General features: G+C 38.3%; 1 protein-coding gene across 1 annotated transcript; it reads left to right on the forward strand.

Moving 5' to 3' along the window:
• The first annotated feature begins 1704 nt into the window (after window positions 1-1704).
• On the forward strand, window positions 1705-12988 carry LOC107660266 (nitric oxide synthase, inducible-like). The gene is made up of 23 exons (XM_016449541.1): window positions 1705-1769; window positions 1866-1996; window positions 2076-2189; window positions 2531-2679; window positions 3123-3285; window positions 3383-3474; window positions 7712-7853; window positions 7984-8123; window positions 8284-8458; window positions 8551-8652; window positions 8808-9002; window positions 9619-9668; window positions 9762-9936; window positions 10044-10164; window positions 10280-10358; window positions 10439-10629; window positions 10745-10911; window positions 11031-11241; window positions 11352-11439; window positions 11553-11674; window positions 11869-12017; window positions 12193-12387; window positions 12495-12988. The coding sequence occupies exons 2-23, from the start codon at window positions 1937-1939 to the stop codon at window positions 12531-12533; spliced, it is 2919 nt and encodes a 972-aa protein (XP_016305027.1). The 5' UTR covers window positions 1705-1769; window positions 1866-1936; the 3' UTR covers window positions 12534-12988.
• Window positions 12989-13299: the final 311 nt, after the last annotated feature.

Consider the following 13299-nt stretch of genomic DNA (forward strand, 5'->3'; position numbering starts at 1 on the left):
AATTGACATTCCTCAAAAGTTTGGTCCTCAAAATAGTTTGTTCTAAAAATAGGTTACTTTTATATAAGACCATATAAATAACTCGGAGAAACCATTCTACCATCTTCGCAAGCTTTTTATTCACATCAGTTTCCAGTGTTTCTTAAGAGTCCTATCTATCACATCTCACAGTATCAGGCAGATTATCAGTCCCTAATGTCTGTCTTGATCATTTTCAGTTTACTGTACATTTAAAATAAACATTGAAGTTAGAAGAAGAGAACAGAACAGAGCAGAACAGAACAGACAAAAGAAAGACACATCCATAATATTAGCCATTTATGCCGTGCTTTGCAATATATCAGTGAGCCATTTCAATATTTATGAGGTGATGATAAGCATCAGTGTGTTTAAAACATACAATTATTAGACCATTATGGAAGATGAAGATACAAGTAAGTAAGAAAATGATCTTTCAGGCCACATCACATTAATTTTCCATGGCAGCCTTTTCATGAAAAATGAATTCTATAATTAATAATTCCATACATTTCCTGACAGCAATCCATCATATGTCAAATGAAGAATACACACATGACATACTGGGCATTAGTCCAGGTTTTTATTTTACCAAGATAACAATGCTTTCAGCAGTGACCTTCATATTTTGGCTATAAACATGCCAACGGATCATCACATGGTTACTGGCATGTGGCAAGCAGAAATATGCTATGGCATTTTACCTTACAAAGCCTATGCATAAGCTTTTCTTTTGTGGTGAAAATATGCCTACTCGTGTTTCTTGTAAAAACACACCTTTGTCTGGTATCACAAATCTAGGACGTCAGTGGTGAGATGCATTGCTTAATATTGTCTGAGATCATCAGATGACATTGTCTAACGATGGTCTTTTTTGTGGATAGAAAAATTCTGCAGCCCAATTCAAGCATAAATACAGAGATAATGTCTTTCACGGAAATGCTTTTCAAATGCATCTGCCATTAATCCAGCTCTAATGGACAAGTGTATTCAAAGAATTCTTGTTTATCAGTCTGTAGGCATGACCAGGAACTGAGTGGGACAACAGCCAAGCCAATCTGAAGTTATGGAGCTTGTAGATTGTAAATAACACGGAAACATCGGCGATCTGTCAGTCGGTAGTGATTTGATTTGTTAAGTGTCATCAGTGTCAAACTGGAAACTGCATTGCGAAGCTGATGACAGATGCAGGGTACTACATTTTCATAACTGTAGCACACAGTGCCCCTCAAACAATGTCCTGCAAGCATCATCGTATAGTCACATCATAATCATTTTTTAAATTATTTCTAATTTGCTTAATATCTAATATTCTTATTTTCCAGCAAAATTTTCCTCTTGCCTGCCCTGCAATGCTGGAAATCTGGGGGAAAAGCATGTAGTTCATAAGTGTTTTCCTTTTCATAGTCTTCTGTCTTTTGGGGTTTAAAGCACAAAGGTATAATTGAGCTATACTTGGTTAGGCTAGTTGTACTATTTATATAGTAAAGGGAAAAGGAAATGCATTTTTTAAAATAAAGATTATGTTTAAGATTGAGGAAGTTTCTAACATTGTGTGGTCCTTCCCTTTTCAGCATCAAGAAATTTGGGTTGGCACAGATTCCATTACAGCTCACACCCTGCAGTGATAGGAGGCAATGATTCGCCCAGTGCATCCTGAACGACTATATAATCGGATGTTAATACCAGAATATGAAACAGAGTACTACTGCTGTTTAGGTACTGAGACAGAAACTGTACACTTGAAAAAAGTAAATACTTTATTTTTGTTTCTTTCTATTTCATTATTCTAGCATTTTACTTGTTTTCACCAGGTCTTAATTACTCTGAATTGTTTTTAATCTCAGGTTATAGCAACACTGTAACTGAAATCTCATAGACATTATTAGAATTTGGCAGCAATAATATTTTCAGCAGGATGGGAAAACAAGCCCGAACCACAACCATTGTAAAAGACAAACCCACTGTGCAGACTAAGGTTAGTAACCCATCTTATATTTTGCTAGACATCTATTGTGTCCTTCAGTTTGATTAACAGATTAATTTTTTAACTCTAGCTGAAAGTGGAAAGGTCAGTCGATCGGCCAGTTCGATGTCCATTTGCTGTTCATTTGCGAAACTACACGGATGGCTCGACCCACCAAGATACGCTGCATCACAGAGCAGTTAAGGTATTTTTAAATTGTAATCAAAATAACTGCATGTTTATAACAGTTTTGAACTGAAGAGAACAATGTTCTTTAGCTTAACACAATAAAGTAAGATGTTACAATATCAACTAAAAATTTAAATGTGACCCTGGACCACAAAACCCAGCCTTAAGTCGCTTGGGTATATTTTTAGCAATAGCCAAAAAAAACATTGTTATTCATTATTAAATCTCAATTTCCAAAAATTGACCCTTATGGCTGGATTGGTGGTCCAGGGTCACAAATGTGAATGCGGTATTACTGATTTCGCAAAACGTACAAGAAAAATTACTTTAAATACATATTAATTTGTTCCCCTCCAGAATATGGCCTGCAATTCCAAAACTTGCGAAGGCTCCATCATGAATCCCAAAACTCTGATACATGGTCCTTCCAAAATGACACCTTCCTCAGATGACATCCTCACCCAGGCATTGGATTTTATTGATCAGTACTACAAATCATTCAAAATGTAAGAGCAATGTAATCTGTACAAAAATAAAGATAAGCTTATTTTAATGTCATTACAATGAAACCATGGCAAGTATTCCAATGAATGATATTGTAGGTCAGACTTCAAATTTAATTTTATACAGTATGTAACAGGGGGACCCTCTCACCATCCAGTATGACTGAAAATATTTAACCACTCTTGACAAGCTTATGTCATCACGCATGCGTATTAAGATATGATTGTGTGGGTGGAGAGGTGGAGTTCCTATCAACTGCCTTTCATTTTTATTATGAGAGCGTTTTCTTATGGTTTCAGGAACCCGTCAAAGTATAATAAAATATTCACTCTTTATTAACGAAAACAGAAACGATTATATTTCGTTCGTCTTTTAAAACAGGGGTGGAAATGTGACAGTTGGTTTACTTTACAAGGTGAATAACCAATTCTTACCATTTGCGCAGCCCGAATCAAACGGAGCACCAGGCAAGGATTGACAGGGTCACACTGGAGATCACCCTGACTGGCTCCTACACACTTACTACAGATGAGCTCGCTTTTGGGGCCAAACATGCTTGGAGAAACGCGCCGAGGTGCATTGGCAGGATCCAGTGGGCCAATTTACAGGTTTGATAGCCTATTTTTCGCACATATTATGGCTAGCACTTATAGGCTATATCAATGGTAGGCTAAGTAAGTTATACTAAGTAAGTATCTTCTACAGCTTTTCGATGCGCGTCAGTGCAAGACCGCCAAGGACATGTTTAATGCCTTGTGTACTCATCTTAATTATGCCACCAATGGAGGAAACTTGAGGTAAGTTGAATTTATTTATTGCTATAGTCATCATCAATTCTGTAACTAGTACATGTCAATAAGCGGAAAAAGTCTTGATACAACAGCAAATTCCGTGACGCCGTTTTGAAAAAGAAACGGAAAAGACCATTGTAATTTTAAAAGTTAAAGACATTTTTTTTTCTTTGCACCTCTTAATAACTCTGGCATTAGAAACGGAATTGTATACTTGATATTATTATTGTTGTTGTTTATTATTATTATTATTATTATTGGGTTTACATGGTATGGCGGCTTTGCTGTTGTAAACACTACTGTTGCTGTTGTACAAAAAAATACATATTTCTGTCATATTTAAAATAGAATTCTATTCTAATCCTGTTTTGAATGTATTCATTTCTTGAATTAGCCTATATGATAGGAAAACAGGATTGATAGGCTACGTATAATTCGGAGGAAGATAAAATCAGTATTACCAGAGTTGTGATAATTAGCCTATTTTTAAGGTAGGCTACTCTACGTGTTTTTAAATACATAGCCTACTGCAATAATATTTCAAAGCTTTTCATAGGGCTATAACATAAAAATACCCTTCGACGCCAGTTAAAATTTTCTCAAAATTGATCAAATAGCAAGAACGAAGGTAAATAGGCTATTTAATTTTAATGAAATGTAAATTCGTCCCCTGCACTTTATTCGTGCAGGTGTGTTCACGTAGAGGTTTTCACGGGTAATAACAAATCAGTCGGGATCACGGCCATTTGAACACTTTATTTGTGATAAACCCCCCTAAAATGTCGATCATGTAAAAGAACAGACCCATAAGAATGAATTCATAATCATAAAATAATATATCACCTTGCAGAGAGAGTGGAAAAGAACGCGTTAAACTGGCAGTTTAGCGGCTGGCTAGAATAAAGCACTCACCAGTCAGGATCACGGTTAAGAGCCGATCCTCCCTAAGCGCAAAATACGCAAGCTGCGTAGGGCCCCCGAAACACCAGGGGGCCCCCTTGCTCTCAAAGACGATTTAATTTTAGTTTCGTTTTTGAATTTGGCCAGCGGTTATGAAAACATGAATGATCATTTCTTTTAATGCGGTGCGCTGTCGCCCTTTCTACGTAAAAATCAGTCAAATCATGTACCGTATTGGCCCGAATATAAGACGACCCCCCTTTTTCCAGATGTACCTTTTGGAAAAAGGCTTTTTAAAAACCAAATCTTGTTTTTTCTCAGTAAAACACATTTTGTCTTCAATTATTTTCATATTGCATATTTTTCCTATTTAAATTTTTGTTTTGAAAGTATGGTAAAAACTGGTAAAATGTAACAACAATCACATTTAAAAATATATACACTTTTTGATATACCATAAAAAAACAAAAAAACAAGTAGCCCATCTGAATTAGGACATTTAGGCTATCCATCTAATAGTAGCCTACCAAAATCTTATTAACAGTAGAAGTTAAATCTTACTGTAGTCTTCAAATCTGGGTACTGTCTTACGTTTTAAAATCACAAAGGGAGTCAATACGGTAATGTGAATGTTGTACAGTCTTGCTCGAGACTAAAAAAACGAGTTGAAAGCGTACCGAGCCACGGAAGAGACACTGTTTCTCAAGCGCTTTCCGCGAGCGCGATTCGAGACAAATGCGTTTCATTTATTCGTTCATAACCACTCATACCCCACTTCACAGTCGGGATCACGGTCATTTGACCACTTTATGATTGAGATCATGACAAATCACAGTTTGGCAGTTGTACTTTTTATGTGTGCTGAAAAAAAAGAGCTAGCTGCAAAAGAGGAAGGTAAAAGAGTTTGAGGTAAGCAGTTTTAAGTTTTGGCGTCATGTCGTGTTGATCAACATGCCATTTCATGCTGCATTTTTATTGGCTGGTCAGTAGACATAAGTCGTAGCAGCAAACACTGTGCGATGATCATGCTGAATTTCTGACACTGTCAGAAAATGATCGTAGGCTATCTTTGGTCGCAAGACTGTGACAACAGCTGTCTTTGAACCTCTCTCGCTGTATTATATAAGACCACCAATTAGGAGCCACAATCATAGAAATCACCACGATGACAGTCTTTTAGACAGCCGAAAATCATACAGTGTGTCCCAGGCTTGATAGTGGGAACAAGACATTGCAAGAATCGCTGTAGGAACTCCTCCCCTTCCCCAATTTCCTGAAAGCTTATAGGATGGCCAATTGTCGCTACATATGCAAATCACATGCAAGTATTGACAAGCTTGCGGGCAGTATAAATGCGGCGAGAGTGACAATTGCGTCAGAATCTGAGACTGAATGCTGCATTCCTGATCGAGCAGCGAGCAAGGAGATCTTCGCAATGTCTCGTTCCCGCTCTCAGGGAACCAAGGTTACAACAGTAACCGGAGCCCTTCCCTATCGAGCGTTCACTCTACATTGCGAGAATCTGTGGCTGTGTATGACCTTGATGTGCATACATCCCGCAGTCCATGCTCTCCACACCACAACTGTAGCGGCCGCAGAAGATCCAGGTGGCAAACTGATGATGCCGATGCCGTAAGTCCTAGGAGCCTCTGGAATTCCCTCAAGGGAACAGACTGACCTGGTCTGAAGTGGTGTAGAGCTGAAGAGAAGGTCTCTACGTGCTCTCGAGAGAGGTGAGCTCGCATCTCCACCGAGTTGAAACACACGCCCAGATATGTTATAGTCTGACTCCACATGACACATCTCTTGAATGGGCTAAATTCAGCCAGTTGTCCAGATAATTTAGAATGCGCATACCGCTCGCTCTGAGAGGGGAAAGCGCTGTATCCATGCACTTCGAGAACATGCATGTGTGAGAACTGAATACTGGTACGATGTGCCCTCGAACGCGAAACTCAGGAAGCGCATGTGGAGCGATGGCAGTGGCTCGCTGGCGGCAGTGGGCCCCGTTCTCATGAGGCCACAAGCAGTGCTCCTCCGAGTCCTCAAACACTTGCAGGCAAGTCAATGCAGAGCACACAGTTGACTCAGAGAACGTAGCCTCAGCGTGGGCCAGGCCCAGGGAGGCGATGCAGTGCTTGTGTGTGTCCAGCAGGTCGATGGGGCTGGCGCAAATACGACAGACGGTGCCATCGGATGCGGTGATGAAGTTGTAGTATCTTCTGGTGCTTTTTCTACGATTTATACTTTTTTTTATACTGCCCGTGAGCTTGTCAGTATTTGCATGCAATTTGCATAAGTAGCATCAGTTCGCCAGTTTATTGAACTGGTGTTATCCTATAAGGTTTCAGGAAATTGGAGAAGGGGAGAATTTCCCACAGCAATTCTCGCAATGTAGAGTGAATGCTCGATAGGGAACCCTAATATAAAGGAAAAAAGCATCCAGCTATCGATGTAGGCAAACCAATATCTGCTGTAGCTGAGCTGAATAAAAAGCAGAAACATTTGACTGATGAAACTTAAAGACAATAAACACACGGTTGTGAAAATATGGTTTATGTGTGTTTTTTCAAGTCATCTCCACGAAATAAATAAATAAAGTATATGAATAATTCAGTGCTAATTGACATATTTAATATAGAAACTATAAAATATTTTTTTAAATATTAAAGATAAAATCTGCCTTATTCAGTGATAAAAATGGGAAAAAGTGTTCGTAGTAGCCTATATAAGCCAATCATAAAATTGTCATTAGGAAAATATAGGATAAAAATATTATAGAATACAAATTATTGGTTATTGTCCAGCAGTGCATTTGATTTCTTATCCAATTAAAAATAAGAGATAAAAAAAAAAAACCTTTCAATTAGACACAATATCAATCAATTAAATAAATAAATACATAAATCTGAAATGATGGCTACACTCCTTGCTGCAGCTAACTTCACTTCCACAGGCTACACACAGCAATATAAACAACAGCCGTGCATGCTCTCTTCACGTCATTCTTGTAAAATGATAATAATTAAATAATAAAAGTATACAAGCACACCACACCGCTGAGAACTTCACTTACTGGCATCCGCGGACATTATTGAAGGTTTCCTGGTAGTGCGCTAAATTACTAAAGGTGTCTGAACATGAGGGATCAAATGAATCACAGTATAGGACAGGACCCTATGCACTTATTATACATTTTTTTAAAACAATTTTGTCAAGATAAATATATACTTTATGTGGTAGCATCTATATTAACTTTTTTCTCCAAGTCAAATGTACCATTAAATATGACAATGACTTTGATTTTGATTAATTGAGGAATGCTCATTTTTGGTTTTGGTAGATCTGCCATCACTGTGTTCCCTAAAAGAACAGACGGAGAGCATGATTTCCGTGTGTGGAACAGTCAGCTTATAAAGTATGCAGGCTATCAGATGGAAGATGGTAGTGTGATTGGAGACCCAGCAGGTGTGGAGTTTACACAGGTAACCAAAATAGAAGTATTGAGGAGGGAAAATATTTTACATTTTAAATGGCATCTGCCAACCGAATCTTTGCCTCTATTAAGAAATATTCACATATGATAACTGCTGGAAATGTTCACTATTTCTATAGGTGTGCATTCACCTGGGATGGAAACCAAAGTATGGTCGATTTGATGTGCTTCCACTGGTCCTGCAGGCGAATGGAGAGGACCCTGAAGTTTTTGATATTCCTCCAGAACTGATCCTGGAGGTCCCAATAGAGCACCCAGAGTAAGTGATTTGGGTCAGTCCAGGGAAAGGGGGATATATTTGATTTCTAAATTTTTTGAGGTAACAAGTTTTGTATAGTTATATCCCAGAGGTTTCAGAAAAAATATACATTTACGGGTCATTATGTGATCAGACAGTGTTATGTTCTGCTTTTGTTCAGGTATGAATGGTTCAAAGATCTAAACCTCAAGTGGTATGCAATTCCTGCAGTGGCCAGCATGCTCATGGAAATTGGTGGTCTGGAATTCACAGCATGTCCTTTCAATGGCTGGTACATGGGCACAGAGATCGGAGTCAGGGACTTCTGTGACAGCCAGCGCTACAACGTTTTGGAGGTAGTTCGGCCTTACTGTCTCATGATGATAGCATAACACATCCCGCAACTTTTGATACTGATGTTTTGCTTTTACTGCTTTATGTCCTGTAGCGGGTCGGCCAGCTAATGGGCTTAGAGACACGCAAGCTGTCTTCATTGTGGAAAGACCAAGCACTTGTGGCTATCAATGTTGCAGTGATACATAGCTACCAGGTGAAGATGGAATATATGGTAGAAATATTGATATGCATATTGATTCAAGATCCTGCAGTCTTACTGTTATAGTTTCTGAAATAATATTCATGAAAATAGATTTAGGAAAGATGATAAAGCCATTTATATATCTATTGGTCTACATTGGTGTGCAGAAAAATAAGGTCACCATCACAGACCACCATTCAGCAAGCGAGTCTTTCATGCAGCATTTGGAGACAGAAGTTCGTCAGCGTGGAGGCTGTCCAGCTGATTGGGTGTGGTTGGTCCCGCCCATGTCTGGCTCCCTCACCCCCGTGTACCATCAGGAGATGCTCAACTACATCCTTTCCCCCTTCTTCTATTACCAGGTATCAAACTTTCTGATTAATTATCATCAGACATAACTTAGATACAGATAACAGATACACTACTGTTCAAAAGTTTGAAGATTTGTTTTAATTTGAAAGAAATTAATACTTTTATCTAGAAAGGATGCATTCAATTGATCAAGAGAGAGTAAATACATTTATAATGTTACAAAAGATTTCTATTGGAAATAAACACTGTTCTTTTGAACTTTCTATTCATCAAAGAGTCATGAAAAAGATGAATCACGGTATCCACAAAAGTTTTAAGCAGCACAACTGTTGCATAATAATAAGAAATGTTTCTTGAGCAGCAAATCAGCATATTAGAATGAAAATCGCCTTTAAAGTTGCCCAAATGAAGTTCTTAGCAGTGCATATTACTAATCAAAAATTAAGTTTTAATATATTTACAGTAGGAAATGTACAAAATATCTTCATGGAACATGATCTTTACTTAATATACGAATGATTTTTGGCATAAAAGAAAAATCAATAAGTTTGACCCATACAATGTATTTTATTGTATGATTATATATTAATATATAAATATATTAAAATCAATACACTTGGTTCATTGCAAATTCTACACATTTTATTATAATTTTCTTTCCCTTAGAGCTTCAAGAAGCAGCTATTCAACTTGCAACACCTGAAAAACACTGTCAGGTTTGTAGCCTAGCACTGCAAAGATTTTCACTATCATCACCTGTAAATATTCTGTTGTAGAGCAGAAGCCCTGACATGCTCTTCTCACTACAGGTACAGTGTGTTTGGCCTTGGCTCACGTGTGTACCCACAATTCTGTGCCTTTGCCCATGCTGTGGATGACAAGCTTGCTGAGTTGGGGGCCAAGCGTCTGACTGCCACAGGGGAGGGAGATGAACTTAATGGGCAGGACGAGGCTTTCTCTGCCTGGGCTTGCACTGCTTTTAAGGTTGGCGAGGTTTCCCTCTGTGCTTGGAAATTATGATTCAGTGAATCAACTAATTAATCTGCTACTACTATAGCAAACAAATGACACATATGTGTTTTTAATATAAGGATGCATGTGAGGAGTTTAACATTAAAAAACAGCTGAAAGCTGTTGAGGAACAGTCGGACGACTGGGACCCACTGAGATACAGAGTACAGCATGACAGTTGCACTCTGGACCGAGTTACAGGTACACCTCTACCTCTACTTATCAAAACCCTAATAATTTAGTCAATAAAGTTTTATCAAACCTCAATAAACATGATTTTACGGTATTTATATGAATGTATCTTCTGTTTTTACAGCACTGTCTGCTCTTCACTCTAAAACTGTGTTTCCTATGACGCTGAAAAGAAGGCAGAAACTGCAGTGCGCTCAGTCAAGGTTTGATTCTACAACTTCACTAAAACTTGTAAACATTTTTGACAGCACTGTTTATTTAAACTTATTTATTCCCTTTTCAGTCGTTCTACTATCCTGGTTGAGCTGAAGACAGATGGAAACACAGAGGCCTTGAACTTTGCCCCTGGAGATCATGTGGGGATTTTTCCAGAGAATTCTCCAGAGCTGGTGGATAGTATTTTGAAGCATCTCCCAGATGCCCCTCCAGTTAACCAGAGTTTTCACCTGGAGTCCCTTTCAGACTCTAGCCATGGTAACTATCACTTATAGTTATAATAAACTATATACAAGTATAGTTGGGAAGTGTTTCTGTTGAGCCCCAAAATTCAAGCTTATTTTTTATGGATCTTTCCTGTGGTGTCTTTCAGAGGAAAAGAGATGGCTGACAGATGAACGTATCCCTGCTTGCACGCTGGCGCATGCTCTTACATACTTCATTGATGTCACAACTCCACCTTCGCAAAGCCTGCTGCGCAAACTCTCTACAGTGGCGGGTCAAGAAGAGGATCGCAAACGACTTGAAGCACTTGCATCTGTAATTGCGTTACATTCGTCCTTTTTAAGAATTGAAATGGGGCACTTGTTCATGATTTTGTACGAAATGACACATATTTCCAGTGGATGCATTTACAGGATTCCTCCATTTCTCCATAGGATTTCCAGGAATACTCTACATGGAAAGATTTCTACAGGCCCAACTTCTTGGAGGTGCTCGAAGAATTTCCCTCTCTGAAGGTCCCTGCCACCTTCCTTCTCAGCCAGCTTCCTCTGCTGAAGCCTCGTCTGTACTCGGTCAGCTCCTCATTGGACCGTCATCCGAACGAACTACACCTCACTGTATCTGTGGTGGAGTACCACACCCAGGGTATGATACTACACCTATAACAAACATACAAAACAAAGACATTAGACAATTCTTCTATAATTAAAGCCATGTTTCAGCATAAATGAGGATAATGTTCTGTTCTACTGTAGGTGGAAAGGGCCCACTACATTTTGGCACCTGCAGCACATGGCTTAACACCATCAAAAGAGGACACACAGTTCCCTGCTTTGTTCACCGGTACTGATAGTTAAAAGCTGAATATAAATATCTAATTTAAATAAAATGGCATTTTGGCTTTCTGTATTCCATATCTTAATAAAATAGAAAACTTGACTTGCTCATGATTTCAGCTCAGGTGGATTCCATCTCCCAGAAGACCCCAGCACTCCAGTTATTCTGATAGGAGCTGGTAGTGGTATTGCTCCTTTCCGCAGCTTCTGGCAACAGCGCATCCATGACATGAAAAAGACAGGTAATCTATGCGAAATTTTCATGAAGTTCAGACAAAAAAGCTTATAATGTCTTAAGATTCAATGAGGTTCTACCCAAAACAGTTATCACAGTATCCTGCATTTTATTTGAGCTGTCTTTAATTCTTGTTTCTCTGTTAAATCTTTCAAGTTTTTGTCCTAAATAGTTTGTCTTATTTAACCGACTCATTTTTAGGTCTGCAAGTTAGTCCTATGACACTGCTATTTGGGTGTCGTGATTCAGAAACAGACCATCTGTATAAAGTAGAAACACTGAAGTTGAGACTTGATGGCATTCTGGGCAATGTCAACACAGCTTACTCTCGGCAACCTGGTAAACCAAAGGTACGTCTCTGAAGTTCCGTTCATGCTGTATTATACTAGAAATAATGTTTATTTAGGTTTGTGTGTCAAAATCCAGTTCCATCCAGTCAAGTCTATTCTATTCATCAAACACATTTACAGTGGGATCAGTTGGTGCCTTCAGTCTGTAACTGTAAGCTTGTGTTGTTTGGAGCAGATGTATGTGCAGGATGTCTTGAGGGAGCAGCTCTCTGAAAAAGCCGTGGAGGTTCTACACAAAAACGCAGGTCATCTGTATGTCTGCGGTGGCATGAACATGGCCCGTGATGTTGCTGGCACTTTGCAGGATATCCTGGCAAGTAAAACAGGCATGGCCATTGCAGAAGCTGGAGAATATCTGGAGAGGATGAAGGTGAGCTCTCAAAATGCATTTAGATTCACTGTTTCGATCTTCATGTCCTTATATGAACTGCCTTGTGGCCAGTGAACTCATGCCATCATCTTTTTTTTTTTTGGCAGGTTGAGAAGAGATACCATGAAGACATTTTTGGAGCTTAATGGCAGAGATCTGCTGCATCATGTAAAGAAAAATCAGTTTCACCACATGCACGTTTAACTATTGTGATTCAAATGTGCTTTCACTGTGTATATTCTTGAACAGTTTTAAACTGATGTAAATATAGCTTCTCTGTATCAGTATGGACAAACAGGATGATTACATATGTACCCTTATCGTATGATGGGCAAGACTCTGCGATTTAAAATGCTCTATTTTAAGGGGAAAATATATGGCTTTAGTTTATTGAGCTCATTTCTTTTTTTATTTAATTTCTCAAAGATATTTCTGACATTTTCTAATGTCTTCTATGTACTGTATGACTTTTGAGACATGCCAATTTCATTGTTCTATAAGCAATAAGCAGCCAGCATTTGATAATTGTATTTTATTTTATTAATGATCTTTCTTAGATAATTTATAGTGAAATGGATTTGATTTAGGTCAAGAATTAAATGTATGTGTATGTCTAATTGTATAAATAAAAAAAATAAATAGTCAGATTTGGATAAAGTGTGTATGCGTGTTGGTGGGGGGTGCAATGAAATCTAATCACAGTGCAAAATAACATTTAGTGCGATTAAAGACAATGAAACAAATGAATTAAACAGATATACTGTTTTAACACAATAACATCTAAATAAGTAATCAAACAGTAGAAGGTAAATCTCTTATTTCTTCATATTCTTTCAAGACACCATGTTGTGTTCCAAAGGCAGGGCACACAGCCATAGTAACCAAAACTAACCAAACAAAATGAAACAAATT

The sequence above is a fragment of the Sinocyclocheilus anshuiensis genome, unplaced genomic scaffold, assembly GCF_001515605.1.
Source record: "Sinocyclocheilus anshuiensis isolate Anshui unplaced genomic scaffold, SAMN03320099.WGS_v1.1 scaffold1615, whole genome shotgun sequence".
Taxonomy (NCBI): domain Eukaryota; kingdom Metazoa; phylum Chordata; class Actinopteri; order Cypriniformes; family Cyprinidae; genus Sinocyclocheilus; species Sinocyclocheilus anshuiensis.